This window comes from Elephantulus edwardii, unplaced genomic scaffold, assembly GCF_000299155.1.
Source record: "Elephantulus edwardii isolate Elephantulus edwardi_28Jun2011 unplaced genomic scaffold, EleEdw1.0 scaffold00077, whole genome shotgun sequence".
Taxonomy (NCBI): Eukaryota; Metazoa; Chordata; class Mammalia; order Macroscelidea; family Macroscelididae; genus Elephantulus; species Elephantulus edwardii.
The window spans coordinates 6,926,665-6,947,390 of NW_006399827.1; the positions used below are offsets into that span (position 1 = coordinate 6,926,665).

General features: G+C 43.9%; 1 protein-coding gene across 2 annotated transcripts in view; it reads left to right on the forward strand.

Moving 5' to 3' along the window:
• The window catches only part of CA10 (carbonic anhydrase X), a 675,672-nt gene that overhangs the window by 1,541 nt on the left and 653,405 nt on the right, over positions 1-20,726 (forward strand). Inside the window, exon 2 of one of the 2 annotated variants that reach the window (XM_006889272.1) lies at positions 117-732. In XM_006889272.1, coding sequence (XP_006889334.1) covers positions 672-732 — 61 coding nt within the window. In that variant the 5' untranslated portion in view covers positions 117-671. Of the gene's footprint in view, positions 733-20,726 lie in introns of both variants that reach the window. The other variant, XM_006889271.1, reaches the window with a different exon arrangement.

Genomic DNA, 20,726 nt, shown 5'->3' on the forward strand with positions numbered 1-20,726 from the left:
GCGGAGCAGGGAGGGTCGGCGGAGCGGAGCGCCGGCCCAGGCGGGCGCGGGCACTAATCCCTGCCTCTCTCTCTGTCTCCCGGTGTCTTTGCTCCGCCCCTGCCCCCCGGACGCAGGAGGAGAACGACCCCAGCGCGGAGCGGCCACCCGGTGACCATGCCCCGGTGAGGGGGTCGGACTTCGAGGGCAAGTCGGCGCGGACTACTGGGGGCATAGCCGGCGAGCGGCCGGGGGCCCGGAACTGCACGGCGAGGCCCGGCGGGGGGCTGTCGTCTATGTCTTCTTGGGGCGCACGGAGGATCGGGGTCTCACTTGTGCCGGAAGAGCCCAGCGCCGGTGGCTTCAGGTGGCTGCCGCCGCCGCCGCTGCTGGTGCTGTTCCCAGCGCTCGGGAGAAGAGCCGAGACGGGCGAGCGGGGAGACCTCCAGGGCGGCGAGGCATCGGACATGTGTCAGCACATCTGGGGCGCACAGCCGTCCAGCCCGAGGGGAGATTTGCCGGAACAATTCAAACTGCGCTATTGATCTTGGGGGTGACTGTCCCCGGCCGCCGGCTGTCGGGTGGGCGTGCGAGTGTGCGCTCGGGAGTGTGTGTATGTGTGTGCCGTGTGGGGCTCCCCCCTTCCCCCCTGTTTTCCCGTCGAGTGATGCACTTGGAATGAGAATCAGAGGATGGAAATAGTCTGGGAGGTGCTTTTTCTTCTTCAAGCCAATTTCATCGTCTGCATATCAGGTATGGGACGCTCTGGAGTCGCGGGCGGGTGTGGGTTGTACTGGGTTGTTTGCGGTGTATGAGGCTTTATCGTGTGTAGACAGTGGAGTATCCTCGTGGGGCGGGAGGGGAGGGGAGGTGGTAGAGACCTTTTCAGCTCTGCGGGTTTGCCGCCTTTAGAATGAAAGATAGGGTGTGTGGGGGGTGTGTGTGTGTGAGTGAGAGAGAGAGAGTGAGTGTGTGTGTGTTTGGGGAGGTAGGATTTGCGTGGAGTTCAGTGGGGAGAAGGGCTGGGGATGAGAAAGAAGAGGCAGATGGGTGTTGATTTTCAACTGCTTTCCTGGCTGAGAACTCTGGCGCCGAAATATGAGCCTTGGCAACCCCACCCCACCCCCATCTCCTGGCTTTCAAAGTTCCCAAACTCGGTGGTGGTTCCTGGCTGGCAAAATGGACGCAGAGCCGTGCCCTGATATCTAGGCACTTGGCTGGAGACTGCGGGAGGATGCGGGATTGAGAGTTCCAGCAATCAGGCACCAGGGTGATGTAGTCCATCCACGCTTGTGATGGTCTGCAACCTGGTAGCACAGCCCCTTGGCCCACAATAAAAGAACTACCCATCTGAAACGACGGTGCTGTAAAGATCATTCCAGATCCTGGTCTGTCTGAATTCCCAGTGACAAGGGTTTCCAGGCTCTCTGGTCTTGAACTTTTGTGCCAGGCTGTGGTGGTTGTAGGGAACAAATGGGACCTCAAGGTATTGAAATGAAGACAGAGATGGTGTCATCTATGTGTTGGGGGTGAGTTTCTCATTTCAGAGCAGTGTCTTTGTCGGTTTGGGACGGTGGTTGGGGCCAAGGACCAGTGAGGGGAAGCCTAGGACCAGCAGTATCCCCGCCTTCACTTCAGGGACTCCGCCCATTAACATTGCCCACCCCACTTCCCTTCACACCTGCCATTTAAGCATGGAGGGTAAAGCCCATTTGCGGTGTTCCCTGTCTGCATTCTCTCTGCAGAACTGTGGATTCAGCCAACTTCCCATGAAGTCACTGTAAGGGCAGAACAGAGACAGTGCCCCTTGGAGCAGACACATTGGAACAGCCCTGTCAATTCCCACCCCTTAACCCAGCCCTAATTCAAGGTAGTCTTAACTTGGTTGGACCTAGTCCAAATCCCACTTAGATTTCAGCCTTCTCCTCTTTGGACGGGAATGGGGAACTGGTCACCCTCGTAAGATGTTTACATCTTGCAATAAAGTGAGCTATATTATGTACCCCAGCTCTTCAAGAGGGACTACTTTTCCTGAATTAATGAGGGAAAATTCCCTGGTGGTTTAAGATTAATATTAGCTACATGGTCAACAGTATACTGGGTAACATCTCATTTGTTTCATTTCTACGTTTTTCTCTTCTCTATGTATTTCAAATTCTCTTATTCTAGAATGTATTTGGTTAGAAAATAGACTTCCTCTACCTTTCTCCATCGTCATAATTTATAAAAACAACAACAACAACAAAAAAACCCAAACAAATGCCAGACGCAGCCATCTGAACCCTTTTAAAATTTGCAGCATGTTAGCTTTAATTGAGGCTCTGGATTCCTCCCTCCTTTCCTAACTACCCCCAGCCCCAGCATCTTCTGCGACCTACCCTGAATTCTTTTCATGCAGTCACACAGGAACCAGCTGAGAGGAGATCTTGTTCTTAGCCTCCAAAAGAGGTATTCATGGGATACCTGCCACTGCTGTATTTTGATTTGGTGTATCAGCAACTAAATTATTTATATGGAAGCATTAGGAGGGGGCTGTCTCCAACCCAGGAGGGGTACTCGGGAGTGCATGGCCTTTTGCATGCATTTAGTAAATAATCATCCTTGCTATGTAATGAGGAGGATGAAAGTGCAAGCAGAATTGCTAGCTGTTTGCTAAACACAGAAAACTGGGTTAGCGTTCCAAATGCCTAGTTAAGAGCTGCATTAATTTGCACTTTATGAAGACATTTAGGCAGAGATGCAGCACTAGGCACTCTGTATTTACACAACCCATGGATTTAACTTCAAAAGGCCATTTTCCCTTCCTGGCCAAGGTGCCCTCCTCCCTCCATAGGCACAGCTACTCACTCAGTGATGCCAAAGGACGTCAGGACGATGATTAGTAATATAATTATGACTCAAAATTGCCGTGGATTGGGGGACACAGGATCCTCCTTATTCCTCTGTGACAGCTTATGAGCTGGGCATGTGAGGCGCTAAGGCTGAGGAAGTATGGCTCAGGGAGAGTTTAGTGGGGCTTTCATTTCTGTAGTTCCCATGATTTGCAGTTTTAATTTACTCACGCCTGAGCTTTACCATGAGGAGCATAACCTTGCGTTCACAGACCCTACTAAATCTTTTTTAAAAATAAAAAATTTAAAACAAAACACCTCTCTGCCATCCTAGGTGGAAGCACTCTACACACCCAGTAAATGAGTGCTGCTGTGTCCTGGGTCACCAGGTATCAGTGATGCATGCTTCAGTAGGATTGGCTTCATTTCTGAGGAAGACCGAGCTAAAAGAGGCCAGCAGGAGCCTGTCGTGTAAACATATTGTAGAAGGAAAATGTTGGAAGTTGAATTGGTTTCTGGAAGGTATATCAGCATTTTCATTCAGAAGCACTCTAGTGCTTTGTAGCTTGGTGTTTATTAGCCAGAGGTTCCTCCCCATACCACAACCCTCCTGCCCTGAATCAAAATAATACCCAAAGAGTTCTCCCTCTGGACCTGTTTGAATATATTGCCTAAAAACTGAGACCTAGCCTTGGTGTATTTGGTGAGTGCACTCATTATTTGGTTCTGGTGGGGCTGGAGGACTGTGTAGCCAGGCTTAGTTTGCTGCTGGGTTGAGGACTATGTGTCTTCCATTTGAAAGATGACATCAATTTGGGCTACTTAATGGTAGCAGGGCTCAGCTAAAGAGGGAAGGCTGGGACCTGGGATTTCCTTTTGGCTCCCATTAAACTCAGATCTCATTTTACTGAAAGTGTTTGGTACCTAGGATCTGTGAAGGGCCCAGAGAAAGAGGGAGAGAGAGACAGAGAGAGCAAGCCCGTCAGGCTGATTTTTCTCTGTGCCAGCAAGAACACCATTCTCTTGCTACAAAAGCAGTACAGATCAGCGAGAATGGATGCCTCACAGCTCAGGGAGAGAATTTTCCTGGTCAAAAGACATCTGCCTGATTCCTTTTACAGGATCCATCCTACTTCCCCCTTATGTAACTTTTCTTCTTTGTCAGTTTATTCATGCTAACAGCAGCAGCTCTGACAATCTGAATTCTGTGGTACTTTCATATTTTGTACATATTTTGAGTCATTTCTTTGGAGAATTTGTGGGGTGATTTTATAAATGAGACAATCCAAATTTAGATGTTCCCCCTGAAAGAAACACACCCAGGTTTAAGTGAGTCAAAAATCCAGTGTGCCTTTTTTGTTCTCAAGATTCCTTTCAGGTGCTTTTCTTTCTTTTTGACTTAGAGTTTAGTATTTTCAAATGAGAGAGCACATTTGTGCAAGTCTCAGAGGGTTCGAGGAGTGGGAATTCAAGGTGATGATAGTTGGAAGCTTGAACTAAGGTAGTCTTTGGCACCTCGAGGACTCTGTCCATCACAAAGATGGGAGGAGTATTGAGGTTCCCTCCCAGTGTCCTGTGATCAGCAGTCCCCACAGCCACAGAATATTACCTGCATTCTTTTTCTTGTCTGAAGAGGAACATTTTTTTTCTCTCCATTGCTTAATGAAACCAGCAGAGTTGTGCGCACCCTGTGTTTGTAACAGAGGTTAAAGGAGATGATGAGTGTGATGTGCTTCACTTTAGCACACTGTCTGGCACAGAGCTCCCCTACACGTCTGAATGTAGGTTTTTGATTCCGTGGCAGGGCAGAGCTCTTGAGCTGAATGGAAATCCAAAGTCTCTGTAAACTTTCACTAAAATTAATTAATAAAAAATTATAATTAAAAAAACCAGCAAAATTAACACAAACTAACCTTGGCTCCATGGTCAACACTCTTGACACCAGTAGCCAGGAAATCAAAAAACGTATTGCCATGGCAAAGTCTGCTGTTAGGAAACTCTCCAGGGTACTGAAGAGCAATAGTGTCACTCTGGAGACTAAGGTGCATCTCATACAGGCTATGGTCTTAGCAATCACTTGTTATGTATCAGAGAGTTGGACAATGACTAGGGAGGATAGAAGGAGAATTGATGCCTTTGAGCTGTGAGGCTGGAGAAGAGTATTGAATGAACCCTGGACTGCCAAGAAAACAAACAGATTCATCCTGGAGAGGGTTAAACCAGGCTGCTCCTTGGAGGCAAGTATTCTGGGGCTTCATCTGACATACTTTGGACATGTTGTAAGGAGGGAGAGGTCCTTGGAGAGGGACATCATGCTTGGAAGGGTGGACGGACAGCACAGGAGAGGAAGACCCTCTATGAGGTGGATTGATTCAGTGACTAGGGTAATTGGGATGGGTGTATCAGAGACAGTGCAAATGGCACAGGATAGAGCAGGGTTTAGGGCTATTGTACATAGGGTCGCTATGAGTCGCAAGCAACTCGACGGCACATAACAACAACAGCAACATCCATCATTGGCGACATTTTTAACACCATTGAGCACGTGCCTCGCTGCCCGAGTGGCCTAGGTTGAACAATGTTGAAAGTGCCTCTTCATTTTCCTTCTCACGCAAACAAGACAGGTGGTGTGGGCTCCAGTGCAGTTGTGAGTCTAACCCACTTTATCCCTGAGATCTTACTATTGGAATGGGGCTGGGAAAGTGGAACAAATCATCTGGAAACAAGCTAGGACTTGCCACCCCGAGATCAATAGAATTTCTTTCCTTCTGCTTATATGTCACAACTCATGTAGGCTTGTCCTTAAAATGTTTCCAAAATGACAAGCTGTGTATATTGTCAGTATGGCTTGAAATGAGACGCTGCCTTGAATGAAAGTGTCCTCAACAACAAAGAACACTTCTCTGATTTGCTCATAGGAAAATGACTTGTTTGAATCCAGTTTCCCACACTTTGTCATCGCTCTTGGTTTCTGACTAATATCATCATCATCATTCTTAGCAGTCAAACAAGAGAGTCTTCTGAATAATATAAAACCCCAAGAGAGAAAGAAATGCCAGTGTGTAGAAGTCCTCTCTTGGGTAGGGAGAGATGTTGTGATGGTGATTGTAGGCATTCTGTTCCTTTTATCTGACCTTTTTATCTTAATTATGCATTATACAATTGACCTTGGGTTTTGAGTCACGAAGAGTTGTAGGAACCAAAAAATATGTCTGGTAATAGGCCATTTTAGACAAAATATGACAAATGAAAGACTCACCTACAGTCTAACCCTAAGTATGTAAGTGAAACTAGTAAATTCTCTTAGCCTCTTATAGTCTCAATTCCTAATCTGTTAAATGGAAATTAGAGACTTCATTGCCTAGTTCAGTCAGAAAGTGATCATGAACGTTCCTAATGCTATGTAAATGTGACATGACTCTGTCTTTGTTGTATCCTGGACTCATTCATGCATAAGAAAGAGTTAATGAAAGCAAAATTGAGACATAGGTACCTAATGTCAAGTGATAAAAAAAAAATGAACAATGCTGGTTAGGATGTAGTTATTGAAGTACAGTTGTGATATGTAAAATGGAGAGTATTATAAAGCAAGAAGAGTAATACTTTATTGATTGACAACTGATAGTTGTTGTTGTTGTTGTTATGTGCCATCGAGTTGCTTGCGACTCATAGCGACCCTATGTACAACAGCCCCAAACTCCACTCTGTCCTGTGCCAATTGCACCATCTCTGATACACCCATCCCAATTGCCCCAATTACTGAATCAATCCACCTCATAGAGGGCCTTCCTCTCCTGCGCCATCCCTCCACCCTCCCAAGCATGATGTCCTTCTCCAATGACCGGTCCCTCCTTACAACATGTCCAAAGTATGTTAGACGGAGCCTCAGAATCCTTGCCTCCAAGGAGCCGCTCGGTTTGACCCTTTCCAGGGTGAATCTGTTTGATTTCCTAGAAGAATTGATGCCTTTGAGCTGTGGTGCTGGTGAAGAGTATAGAGGGTACCATGGACTGCTAGGAAAACAGTCAGACAAGTGATAGAGTGAAAGGAAATCTAGACTTGAAGAAAGACTGGGATATTCTGTTTTAGAGGCTGGGATAGAAGAGATGGAAATGACCGTGTTAGCAAATGAGAGAAGGAGGTATGATTTAGAGGGATCTTCCCAACTGGAGTAGAAGGTTCTGTTGAAGAGATACTTGGAGATTGACTTGAGTTCACAAAGAGAGGTGATGAATTGAGAGAATACAGAATGACCCAGTACGTTAAAGGGAACTCTGGTGGCCTAGTCCACAGGGAGTTGTTCTGCTGAAAGATGGCGTCTCTCTGGCAGTTCCGATCTCCGAGGCCTTTATAGCCTCTGAAAACTCACCGGTAGGTTGGTTATCTGTGAGATGATTCCGACAGGCAGCAATGAATTTGAGGGTTTTTTTCTTTTGACTATGTTTAATCTATTGACAGTTTTTCTTATTTTGGATCGTTGCGTTGGTTCAGTGGACTGATCTTGCTGGGGGTGGACTAAAGCTTTTTGGAAATTCTCTTTTTCTGAATTTTAAATTTAAATGGCATTATCTCCAGCAACTGCTGTACTTGGCATAGCTTGTAGCATGTCCGGGATTGTATTTGGTTGATATTGGAGGGAGGATGACTGTCTCTTTCTTACCTAGAAATGGAGATGATACTTGCTTCCTGATGGTGTTGATCCTACAAGGTAGCTGGGAGGCTAACTAAACACTGTGCTGCTGGCGTGATCTGAAACACAGTAAACATCTCCTCACTCGCGCCATGGAGTTGACTCCACTCATAGCCACCTCGTCAGGTTTCTGAGGCTCTAAATATCACCAGTGAGGTCCTACTCGTCTCTCTCATGGAGCTGCTGGTGATGGATTTGAATCATCAGAAACTTGGAGCTTAATTCTGGACTATGCCACCAGAAACCTTTACAGTAACCAAGTGATACGTACTGTATGAAAGTCATCATAGGCTTTGAACTGAAAACCAACGTTTATGTAACCTTATAGGCCAGCTGATACTATGTGAGAGTAATTATAGACTTTGGAACCAAAAGAGGCTTACAGGAGACCTCTACCTTCAGTGTTCATTCTCTGCATGATCTTGGAAAGATTCCTTAAGTTTTTGAAGCCTCTGTTTCCTTGTTGCTGAATGACTTGGAGAAAATGCACAAACTATCATCACGTATTGCCTGGCATGCAGTAGTTGCTCAGTAAATGGGGGCTCTAGCCATGAAATCTTCTTCATTCTCATCAGTGAGAATTGCTGAAGTCAATTTTTTGGTTAACAAATAAAAATTTTGATTTGTAAATTTGATCTGTGTCAATTGTTTTGTCATCTCTTTTTAACAGAAGTAAGGTATTGATGTTTTACTGTGTGTCTCATACAATGGAATTACAGAAAATGAACACACCTTTAATATTTGCAGGATGGCACTTGCCGCGTGATGGGGGTGTAGACAGTATACTATAGAAAAGCATTTAACTCTATTTGACTTGAGATTTTTTAAAGAGAAAGAGATTTGAACTAGGATAATCTATTAAAACTGTATGCTGATAAAATGGTGAATCTGGACTTTGTGAAGAGGAATGTGGCATTAAGATCAGATGAAAACTCATCAGTAACCTCTGTTATGCAGATGACATAACCTTGCTTGCTGAAAGTGAGGTAGTCTTGGAAGACTTGCTATAGAAAATCAAGAACTTCAACCTTCAGTATGGATTGCATCTCAATGTCAAGAAAACAAAGTTTTGACCATGGTGCCAATAGACAACATCATGGTAGATGGTGAAAGGATTGAAGTTGTCAGTGAGCTCATCTTACGTAGATCAACAGTTAACAAACACCCTTGTTACCAGCTGTCAGGAAATCAGGAGATATAATGAATTGGGCAAATCTACTGTCAGAGACCTCTACAAAATACACAAGAGCAATGATGTCAGCTTGAGAACTAAGGTTTTCCTGATTCAAGCCATGGTCTTTTCAATCACCTGCTATGCATACAGTTACTAGGGATAGTAGAAGATGAATTGATACCTTTGAGTTGTGGTGCTGGGTGAGAGTGCTGAATATCGCATGGACTGCCAAAAGAACAAACACGTCTTAGAAATAGTGCAGCCAGAGTGCTCCTTGAAGGCAAAGAGAATGAAACTCTGTCTCATATTTTGGACATGTTGCTAGTAGAGGCTGCTCCTTGGAAAGGGATATAATGGAGAGTTGGCGAAAGAGAGGAAGACCCTTAAGGATTGACGTAGTGACCGCAGCAATGGACTTGAGTGTGTCAGAGATGACGAGGATGGTGCAGGAGAGGCCGTTGTTCGTATAGGGTCACCATGAGTCGTACTTGACTCAAAGGTACCTAACAACAATGATAACAAGAATACATGATACCTCTGCAAGAGAAAAGAGAAAAATAAAGAATGTGAACACAATGAAGAATGAATGTTATATTCAGAGACAAAAGGACTGGAATTAAATGTATCAGAAATAGGTTTAATGAGTATATGAGACATAGGGGTTGGAATAAGTAACTGGAGTCTGTCTTTCTGTCCCTTTTTCTTCCTCTTCCTGTTCTCTCTTTTCTCGCTTCCTCCTTCTCTCCCTCCCTCTGTCATTGCCGTCAAGTCAGAATTGGCTTGTAACTGACTCTCCATTGGTTTTCTGATGCTATAAATCGCACATACTCTTGGTAACAGCAGCCAAGAAATCAGGAGACTAATTGCATTGGGAAAGTCAGCTGTGAGGGACCTCTCAAGAGTACTTAAGAGCAACGACATCAGGCTAGAGACTAAGGTGTGCCGGGCACAGGCTATAGTCTTTGCAGTTACATGCTATGCATCGGAGAGTTGGGCAGTGAATAGGGATAGTAGAAAGAGAATTGATGCCTTTGAGCTGTGGTGCTGGAGAAGAGTGTTGAATATACCATGGACTGCTAGGGGGAAACAAACAGGTTTGTCCTGGAGAGAGTGAAGCTGGAGTGCTCCTTGGAGTCAAGGATTCTGAAGCTTCATCTGACATACTTTGGGCATGTTGCGAAGAGGTACCAGTCCTTGGAAAGTGACATCATGTTTGGGAGAGTGGAGGGATGGTGCAAGAGAGGAAGACCCTCAATGAGATACATCGATTCTGTGAGTGGAGTGGTGGGAATGAGTGCGTTTGAGACAGCGAGGCTGGCACAGGATAGAACGGCATTTAGGCCTCTTGTACATAGAGTCGCTATGAGTCGATGGCACATAACAACAACAACAACAACAACAACAACAAATCACACTAGAGGAGATTTCCCCCAAGGAGCCACTGGCAGATTTGAAATTGCCAAAGGGTGTTTGGTCTTTGGCTTAGCAGCACATACAAAGTATGTCACCAGAGCCCTTAACAGGAAACCTAGTTAGGAGAAGAATCTGGTGGCCAAGGTGAAGAGTCTTGCAGAGCAAGTTTAGATTGTGTCTTTTCGTTTTGTGAGTCAAGGAAAATGAATAATCAGGTTTGTGTGGAACGTCATTAAGATGGTTGGTGGTTTTATTTTAGTAAGCAGTAATTTTAAAGACTTACTTTTTTGCCTTCAGTGCTTGCGAACCTTTATTCTTACTGCATGAAGTGCTTCTAAAAAACCCTGCCTTTGTAGTTCAGATAGGCCATTATGGAACATTCACAGTGAAAGACTGAAAAAAAAAAATTGGACAATTGTTCTAGATAGTGTAGCCCTGACTTACTTTGATTTTTGAGATTGTGTATTTTCTTGTTAACAAATGCAAATGTCTTCAATTTCGTATTGAATAATAGTAATAATTCTTTAGCATTATATGAAGACAAGAAATTAATCCCCTATACATACTTACCTGTCATGAAGATTAATTTTGTGGCAAGCAATAGATGCTCTTTTCTGACATGAAACAGATGCGTCAAGCACTGCAAAGCATTTTGTAGCAATTCTACCTTGTTACACTCTGCACAATTCCTCCCTGCAAGAAATTGCATGCGCACTTGGAAGAGTACGTCATTGGTCTATTAAATGATCGGGTTTACGCTGCTGGTGGTCCATTTACCAGAGTGTGAGTTTACAGACCTGAATGAAATATCATCCATTGTCCATTTAGCTACTTTGGGCATGTCCATTGAGCTATCCAACATTTATTGAAGATATACTCTTCATCAAGTACTAGTTATCCAGCAAGGATGGGTAAGGCACCAACTCTGTCCCCTGGGAACCCAGTCTTGTAAGGGACTAATTTTAAAAAACAACCAAGAAAACCCCAAAACAACAGCAACAACTAAAACACAACAAAACCACCAAACCGCCAATGGATACAGTAGAATGTGTGTTATCAGTAATGAGAGACACTGAATGTATCCAAGAGAAGGGACTTCTGGCATACTCGGAAGGTGAGAGGGACAGGAGAGGTAGTGTTTGGTAGAGGATGCTTGAACTGAGTCTTGAAGGATGCTAGAAAGCTTGGAGAAATGTGGCTTGATTGGTGGGGTGTGATGGGGGAGCATTGATCACAGGAGTAGCACTTTTGAAAAGTAGATTAGAGAGGCTGTGGCCTCTGCTGGAGACTATCAACAACAACTCAGATGTGGAGGAGGGTGGATGAAATACAAATATAAGAATGTTGAGAGGGAAAAAGATTTCAATAACATCTTGCATGCAAGAACTAAAACAATACAAAACCAAAATCAAGCTCACTGTCAAGAGAGTTAACCCTGACTCATAGTAACCTTCCACTGAGCTTCTGAAGCTGTAAATCTTAATGGCAGGAGACTGCCCATCTCTCTCCTGCAGGGCGTCTGGTGTGTTCAGAAGACTGGAAATGTGCAGGTTGTAAGTTAGCATTTGAACATGCTACGGACTGTTCCACAAAACGACCCTCTGTGCAGGAAATGCAGTCTTTACAGGCTGGAAGGGATAGTTCAGATCTGTGGCCCTGTTTTCAGCTAGAGCAGGCCGGTTGTGCTTAAAGCTTTGGGCTCTAGGCCAGCTAAGCTGCATTTGGCCCAGTTTGCTAGTCATTTTCCACTGTTGGTTCCATTGCTGGTAGCTTCCTGGAAGCTTTTGAGGGACCCAGGTGTAGAGACCAGAGTTTATCACCTTGTTCGGTTTTATGTGTTTACACTGGAGGGGGAAAAAAAAGCCATACTGACTGATCCTGGATTTTACAGCACTCCCATTACCATCCTGTGTTCTTGGATTATTAATCTTCCCTCTACGTTTTTGTATTTTTCTTCTCCTGTAACCCTAGACAAGACTTTAAAGGATTTCCTGCACACAGGGGTGGTAAGCAGTGGTCTGGGATTGCCTTTAGAACAAAGCGGTAATTGCTCATTATTAATGAGATTGGGCTGGGAACGGGGGTGCCTGTTGTGGGCTTGATTACATTTGCATTTTGATGCCATCTTGGTGACAGGGTAACAGTTGTCAGTGGTGGGGAAGGAGACAGCCTACAAATGTCTTTCCCTCCTGATCTGGGAGAGGTGGTACCTTTGTCACAGTAAATGTAGAATTAATCTTTTACTCTGTCCAATAATTCATGCCCAGTGGCTGAAGGGGCTGGCGGGAGGAAAAGAAGCCTGTGACTTTCAGTTGAGACTTCTAGAGCCCAGACCTGCTGGCTTCAGGATGCATTTGACAGTGATGCCCAAGCTGGAATTAACACATGTAAAAGATGTTGTTGTTGTTTGCTGCTGTTGAGTACCTTCAAGTTGGAACTGACCCATCAGGTGGGTTTTCAGAGACAGTAACTCATCTGGGAGATTGTCCATCCTTCTCCCACAGAGGAGCTAGTGGATTTGAACTGCATGCCTTTGGGATTGTAACACAGTTTCTTACCACTAGAATGCCCCACTAGGTGAGAGTTTACCACTAGGTGCAATCGGTGAGCACAAGATACTTATACACAAGTCTAAGTGCGGCTGATGCTAAGGTTGCGAGCGTGAACCTCACCTGCAGCGTTGTTGTTGATAGGGTCTGTCAAGTTGGCTTCACCATATACTGATCCTGTTTTCAGCAAAAGTAGACTCTGAGGGGAGCTCTGGTGGCCTAGTGGCAAGAAGCTGCACTGCAATCCCAGAGATATGTGGTTCGAATCCACCAGAAGCTCTGCCTGAGAAGGAGGGGCCATCTCCTCCTGTACCAGTCAGATCTGATTTGACGGTACACACACAGAAAATAATAAAATGTAAAAAAAAAAAAAAATTTTAAAAAAGTAGACTCTGTCCAATCCTTCATGACCCGTACAACCCCTCCTTGGCTTAAACTTAATTTTTGTAGTCTCTGTACTAATCAGTATCATTGAGAGACTTCCTCAATGTTTTTGTTGACCTTCAACCAAGGGTGGATGTCCTTCTTCAGGGATCGGCTCGTAGGAGTTTTGAAATGAAAAATAGGTAAATATCTCTAGCAGTTGTTTCTGATTTTGATCTCCTCTCCCCTCCTTCCCCCCTCCCCTGTGTTTGTTATGTTTGCTCATTCATGCTACAAAAGCTAACAAACAGATGCCTCCTGGAGCTAGCCCTGGCTGGACTAGGCTAGAGGTGAAATACAGCAAAGACGACAGAGATGGACAGTGATCTTTGCTCTTGCAGAATGTATACATAGTGATCTGTGTATCATTTTTTCCTATTGCCCAGCCTGGGAGTTGGCGGTTTAGGAGATGCTCAGTAATGAATGACTGAATTAGTACAGAAATGAGTAATCAGTAGCAATCTAGCATGGCTTTCCTTCCTCCACAAGAGAGGGGTTGCCATCTTACTTAGCCTGGGAAGGTGGGTGGGTGAAGAGCATCCTGTTGGCTCTCTTGCTTCTGCCTGTGGATAGGTCAGCGTGGAGCCAGAACCAGAACCAGCCCAGGGAGCAGTGCATCTGACAGCTTTCAGACTCAGCTCGGTTTTAAAAAAACAGCTCTTCACTTTGCTTACGTGGAGTTGTTTCTCCCTCCTCTTTTGGTGCTGTATGATCTTATACAACACAAGCAGTCACTTGCATTAAGACGATTAACGATCGATGGACGCGTTGCTCCTTTTTCCAAACTGGTTCTGTTCTTATTAGAGGAGAAATCTCACGACTTGGTGCTTGTCATTGGACGCTAGCCCTGGAAAAGCCAGCACTGTAGCAAGCTCCCTGCCTGCCATTCAGTCAGCGTTGAGATAGAGTGCTGGAGGGAAACAGCCTACCCTGCCTTGTAGTCTTGTTGAAAAACACAGAAAATTTCTCTGGTCTGTGGTGGTTTCAGTCAGTGTCTGAAAAAACACCAACAACACACCAACCATGATATTTCCCCTCTGGGCTTTTGTAACAGAGCTGTGGCAGAGCTGACCCCTCTGTAACCAGGGAGGAGTGCCAGGTACCTAGGAGTTACAGACGCAGGGGATTTGCTGGCCTTGGCTGTGAGTTCTGCCTGTAATCTCCAAGTTGATCTCTATGGCTGTAGCTTGTTGTTTCCTGGGTATTTTAGTCATGGAGCGGGGGTGGGGTAGGGTGGATGGAGTAGACACTGCATAGAAAAGGATCCCACTGCGAGCCTCTCATTCAGTGTGTGGAGATTATCCTGACAGAAAGGGAAGCATGCAAGGACAACCCATTTCTGCTCTGTGACCTGGATATGACCAGCAATCTACCCCTTGATGCCTAAGCCTTGTTATCCTATCAGCTTGAAGTCCTCATGACTCGGATCCTGTAGCATGGACTCTGCGTGGGCAGTGCTGTTTCTCGTGTCGGTCACAGGCTTCACGCCTGTTTTCCACTGTGGTGGAGAGCTGCCTAGTGCCGTGCTGCGCTGGAGTGGCTGAATGAAAGCTACGTGCACTTTCAAGTGCGGAAGTTGGTGCGGCCTGTTTCCCCTCTTGCTTTTAGAGCTCCTGAAAGTGAGAGCCTCACTGAGTTAGAAGAAGCCTTACCAAGTGCCACCTCTAATGGCAAAACATGTTGAGCAAATTAATGAGACCTGTGTTTACTTTCTCTTTTGTTAATGTAGTATGTTCAAGAGAGATGCTTTTCCTCTATCAGAGCCCCTGGAAGGCCAAGGAGAGGGTATGCAAGTGTTTCAGTTACAGACACATAGGATATGATTCATTCTGTTTATTGTTATGTCAGATAGGATGCACCAATTGTAGTAAAGATGTTAAAAAAATCCATCTTAATATTTGCTATAATAAACACCTTATGTGTTTGTCATGTTGCTTCTTGGTTAGTTCAGGAAAACTTGAACTCTGATAAACCTTACAATCTCAGGAACATAACAGTGATTTTGATATTAATTGTCCCGTCGGTGCAGTGGGTGTGCAGGGAGGTGATAAGGAAAGAGAGGAAACACATCCTTTATTATGACTCAGGAGTCTCCTTGCTGATAGAGGCTCTGCTGTCTTCCTGGCATGATTTCCAAAGTCAGGCTAAGCATATGGAGGGGAAGAGGTATGGACCATGCTGGGCGGGGCTCTGATGGGCCACACAGGAAACCTGGATGTATCCATCACTTCTTAGACACACGGCTCCATATTATAAATAGTTTGGGAATTACAGGCTAGCTTTCTGCCCAGGGTCAAGGTGAATATGGTTTGATGAGCAACTCTCTAGGGTCTGCTACTTTAATGTTCATGATTTTCAGTGTTAGAAGTTCCATAACAATCTGTTGCTCTAAAAATATTGTTTATATTTACCTTTCTCCCTATTTTGAACATTTATGTTGTCTTCAGTTTTCACTCTTTTGCCATGGATTTCATAGCTATAAATATTTCTTTCCATTGAAGTATTTCCTAAACATATCCTAGTATTGTGATAATATGATAAACAGTGTGAGATTTTTTAAAATGGCTTTACCCCATTCTGTCCGTAAATAATACCTTGTTATTATTAGGTGTTACTGAGGCATCTTCACTTCACAGTGATATTGTAAATATTGCCCAGTCCTGTGCCATATTCAGGATTGTTGGTGTTTTTGAGTTCTTTATTGCAACTGTGTGTCACTGCATCACATTGAGGGTTTTCTTCATTTCTGCTGACTCTGTACTTACCAAGTGTGAAGGGTTTCTGGGAAAGTGTGTCTAAAATAACAAGCCAAGACTTCTTCACTTCTGAGGAACGCTCTGATTATGTCTCTTCCAAAACTTACTTGTCCGTTCTTCTGGCAGAATATGGTCTGTGCAGTCTTTTTCACCAAGTCCTGAAGAGCAATAATGTTAGTTGAAAGACTAAGGTGTACCTGATTCAAGCCATAGTTTTCCACTCTTTTTTTTTTAATGCATCTGAGAGCTGGAAAAGTGAGTTAGGAAGACAGGCGAAGAATTGATGCCTTTGAGTTGTGGTGTTGGAGAGAGTGCTCATATCTCAAGGGCTGCCAAAAGAACAAACTGCTAGGTCTTGGAACCAGAGTGCTCCTTGGAGGCAAGGGTGACAAGACTTCATCTCACATACTTCGGGCATGTTTTTAGGAGACACTGTTCTTTGGAGGCAAAGATGACAAAGCTTCATCCCACATACATAATAACTCTGGGTGTGTTCCAGGGAGAGGCTAGTCCTTGGAGAGGGACTTCATTCTGGGAAGGGTCAAGGATCAAGGAAAGAGGAAGACCCTCAGTGAGATGGATTGACATGGTGACTACAGCAAAGATGATGAGGATGACACCGGATAGGACATGGTTCAGATCTGTTGTTCATATGGTCACTCTGAGTCTTTCTCAACTCGATGATGCCTAATAACAACAGCAGCAACATTCCTTGGAGATGGACATCATGCTTGGAAAGGTGGAGAGTCAGCAAAAGAAAGGAAGGCCCTTGACAAGATGGATTGATAGAGTGTCTGTAGCAATGAGCTGAAGTCAGGAATGGCACAGGATAGGACAGACTTCAGATCTGTTGTCAGAGGGCTGTTCTGAGTCTTACTGGACTCCAGGGCACTTAACAACAACAAACAATAGTTCAAATGCATTCGTCCTTTTCTGTCTTCCTTTTTCATTGTTCCACTTTCATGTACACATGTTTTTGTTGTTAAGTGCCATCGAGTGGTAGACAATTCATATAAGGTAATTTAAAAGATAGCTTGGCTCGGGCAAACTTTAGGTCCTCAAAATGAAATCTTTGCTTTTTAACACTTGGAAAAGAGATTTTTGCAGCTTCTTTTCCCAGTGCACTTATGCCATTTTATTTTTTTGATCGCTTCCATAGATGTTGATTATTGATCCAAGTAGAATGAAATCCCTAACAACTTCAATTTATTCTTCATTAATCATATTGTTTATTGATCCATTTGTGAAGAGATTTGCTTTCTAAATGCTTCCAAAAATAAACCTTGAATTCTTCAAGGGAGTAAACAAATAGATGGAAGGGTAATTATACTTTGACAAGTCTTCGCAACAAGGGTTTACCCCTCAAACTAATGAAAACTAATAATCATAGGATTCAAGATCTTATTTTCAGAGACGAGAAACAGTGTTTAAGGTCAAGCAATTCTTTTTATAATTCTAAACTTTTGGCACTTCTTGTTTGCATATTTTCTGTTAGAATAGTGGAAGAGAAAATGAGATAGTTTTCAGGAAAGATTCCTGGAATGGAAGTTAGAACATACTTGGTTTCCAAGGAAGGTGTTTTGTAACTCTGGGCTTTTGCCTTTTAAACAGGAATTTTGATTAATTTCTAGCTCTCTTTCCAGATTGAAAGTGTTATGCTTTTAAGAGTATTTTACATGCAATTATCCAAGTTTGCAGTTGAAATTACACTTTTCTAATTTTTTAAATGTGGAGGCAGCAAAATTAAGCTGTAAGAAGATCTTTCAAAACCACGTGAACAGAAAATGGCACATAATTTTCTAATGGGCACGTGTAAGATGAGGCTTTATGAGAGACTGGCCTAAACCATGTTTATACATTGATGATAAAGCTCTACAGTAGGACCCTGGGAAAGAGTCTAGAGGTTCGCTTCAACTCCTCCCTGGAGCATCAGTTGAAAACTTGGTTGCTTATACCATTGCTTTCTGTAGTGGAGTTGCTCTGTGACTTACAGTGACTTTTCTATAGCTCCTGTGCCAGCCCCATGAATGGTTGCAGATCTGATCTTTATGACCCATCGGGTTTCATGGGCTGATTTTTAGAAGTAGATTGCCAGGCCTTTCTTCCTGATCTTAGTCCATCGGTTCTGCTGAAACTTGTTCAGCATGATGCTGTTTTTGTTGGTAGGAGCTGGTGAGTCCAGCAAGTTGATTGCAACTCTTAGCAACCCTATGATCAGCACATCTGAACCCTGTGCTGTCCTCTGCCAACATGTTCAGCGTGATAAGAACACACAAGTCTCCTACGCCAGGCAGATAGTAGCTCTACATGAGATACATTGGCTGAGAATTGCACCCACATCTCTTTCATGAGAGGTGAGAGCCACTGAACGCAAGTGTCCCCATGTCCTCCATATTTGTCGTGGTGTGCCATTGAGTCAGGGCCAGTTCATAGCTGGCCTTCTAATGGTTTTTCAGTGCCAGTATATCACGTGGGAGGAGACTTCCCGTCCTCCTCCTGGGGAGCTACTGGTGGATTCAATCCATGTACCTTCGAGTTGGTAGTGCAACTCATTACCATTAAACCACCAGATTAGAGCCTGACAACTTACTCTCAACTCACTGTTGCTACTTCTGTGACCTTGAGAATCTCCTTAAGATTGCCAGGTTTCACTTGGACTTAACAGTAGACATGAGCATGGAGATTATAAGGGCAGCACAAGATAGGGCAGAGCTTCATTTTCTTGTTCCCAGAGTTTCCACGAGTCATATTCAACTTGATGGCACCTTATAACAACAACTAAGTCTCAGTCTCTTCTTGTAAAATAAGGATCATAGTAACTAACATCTGTCCTTGTAATTAAAGAGGATTGAGATTTTAACAGTGATATCACATTGGTTAAGTGCCCAGCTGTTAACGGAAAGGTGGCAGTTTGAGCCTTCTAGCTGCTCCGAGGGAGAAAGATGTGGCAATATATTTCTATCAAGATGGTAACCTTGGAAACCCTCCGAGGCAGGTCTCATCTGTCCTGCAGGGTCGACAGGTGTCAGAACCAACTCAGTGGCAGTGGGTTTAGTTTTGGTTTGAAGCGTAGCGCTTGGCCTGTAAAATGCACTTGGTGGTGGTTCCTGCTGTTGTTATGGTTGAAGCAAAAAGAACAAAAGGTACGCTGGGCAAAATGAGGAAGAGATTTGACAGTATCATGTAAAACATGGGGATTAAATGAGCCAATACATGTGAAAGGGTTTAGCAGAGTGGCTGCACATCGCATATAATCAGTTGAAGTTGGTTGAACCTGAGTCACAAGGGAAAACTAAGCTGTTTGGGAATATTTTACAGGTAATAAGGAGGAAGGCAGTCATGTGTTTTCATTAAACGATCTTCAGAGACAAGTACCACGGTCTGGCTCAGATTTTTCCTTAGCCTATTTTTTATTTTATTTAAACAAATGTATTGTGATTTAATTAAAGTTTACAGAAAAGTTAGATTTTTTCATTCTTTCATTCATTTGTTCATTCATTCATTTCTTTACCTTTTCTCCCTCCTCTCCCTTCCCCAGTTCACTTTTTTTTTTTAATATTAATTTGTTCGGGTCTCATAAGGACAAATGCTACATAAGACTATTAATGTAAAAATAGAAGGATAACTGGCAAAACATATGTGGGGATGCCAGGGGGGTAGGGGTGGGAGCAGAGGGGTGAGGATGGGTAGGGGTGAAACTATAGGGTTGCACAGGTCATTGGGTGGAGGGAGGGAGAGGGTGAAACAAATCAGAAGGATCCAGCAGGGATCTGAAAAGATTGAGAATGATGGGTAAGGTCCAATGGTGATTGATTTTATGCATAAGAATGATTGTATGAAACACAGTAGGAATGAAGAATAGTGTGGAAAAACAATGTATATGAATTTTTTTAAAATTCTTAGTGCCCATGCTTGGATCTTACAGCTCACAGCAAGCTGTCAGCATATATATATAAACACACACATATGTGCATACAGTCATGCAAATAAACATAACACATACATTCACATATGTAAATAAATACTCAGAGATATACTTGTATATTTTCATATGAGCCCCAATGGGATGATAGATTTATTGGGCTGCTAACCAAAAAAGTCAACGTGTTCAAATCCACTAGATGCCCATTTGGAGGAAGATGTAGAGATTTACAGCCTCAGAAATGTGATGGAGGAAGGGTCACTATCAATTTGCCAGCAGTAGTTCTGATAGAAAAACATCGAAGCATAGTCCATAGCAAGTTGTAGCACAGACCCAAAGGTTGGACCTCGCTGGTGATCCACATATACCAGTGGCTCGTTGGAAGAAAGGTGAGCAGATTCTCGTGTGAAATATGAGGAACCCACTGGAAAGTCCCCTTTGAGTTGGTTCTCGCTCGATGGCACTGAGTGAGTGAATGAGCCGCACATGAAACAAACACAAATTGAGAAACATGCTGCTTTCAAGCAGATTTGACTCAAAAAGACCCCATGCATGTAGAACTATACACCAGAGGGTTTACAGTGCCTGATTCTTTCCTGCAGATCTCCAGGTGTGCTGGTGTTTGTTTTGGTGTTTTTTTTTTCATGAGGTGTCTCTGTGTGAACTCAGAACTCTGACCCTTTGCCTAGTTTGTTGTCAGGTACCATCGAGTTGACCGTGAGCCGTTGAGATCCTTTGGACAGCAGATCAGAAGCTTGCTGTACCCTGTACGATAATCACAGTCTCCCCCAATGCTCCGGCCCATTGTTACAGACACTGTATTCAGTAGTGTAATGTTTTAACTCCTTCACCCCCCTCGGGCTCTGCCGAGTTAGGGATCTGATCTGTTTTCACAGGATTAGCATGAACAGAACCTTACTTCAGGAATTTGCTCCTTGTTTTCTTGCTGGATACATTAGTAAATGTTGGGTCATTGACCAGAGCAAGTA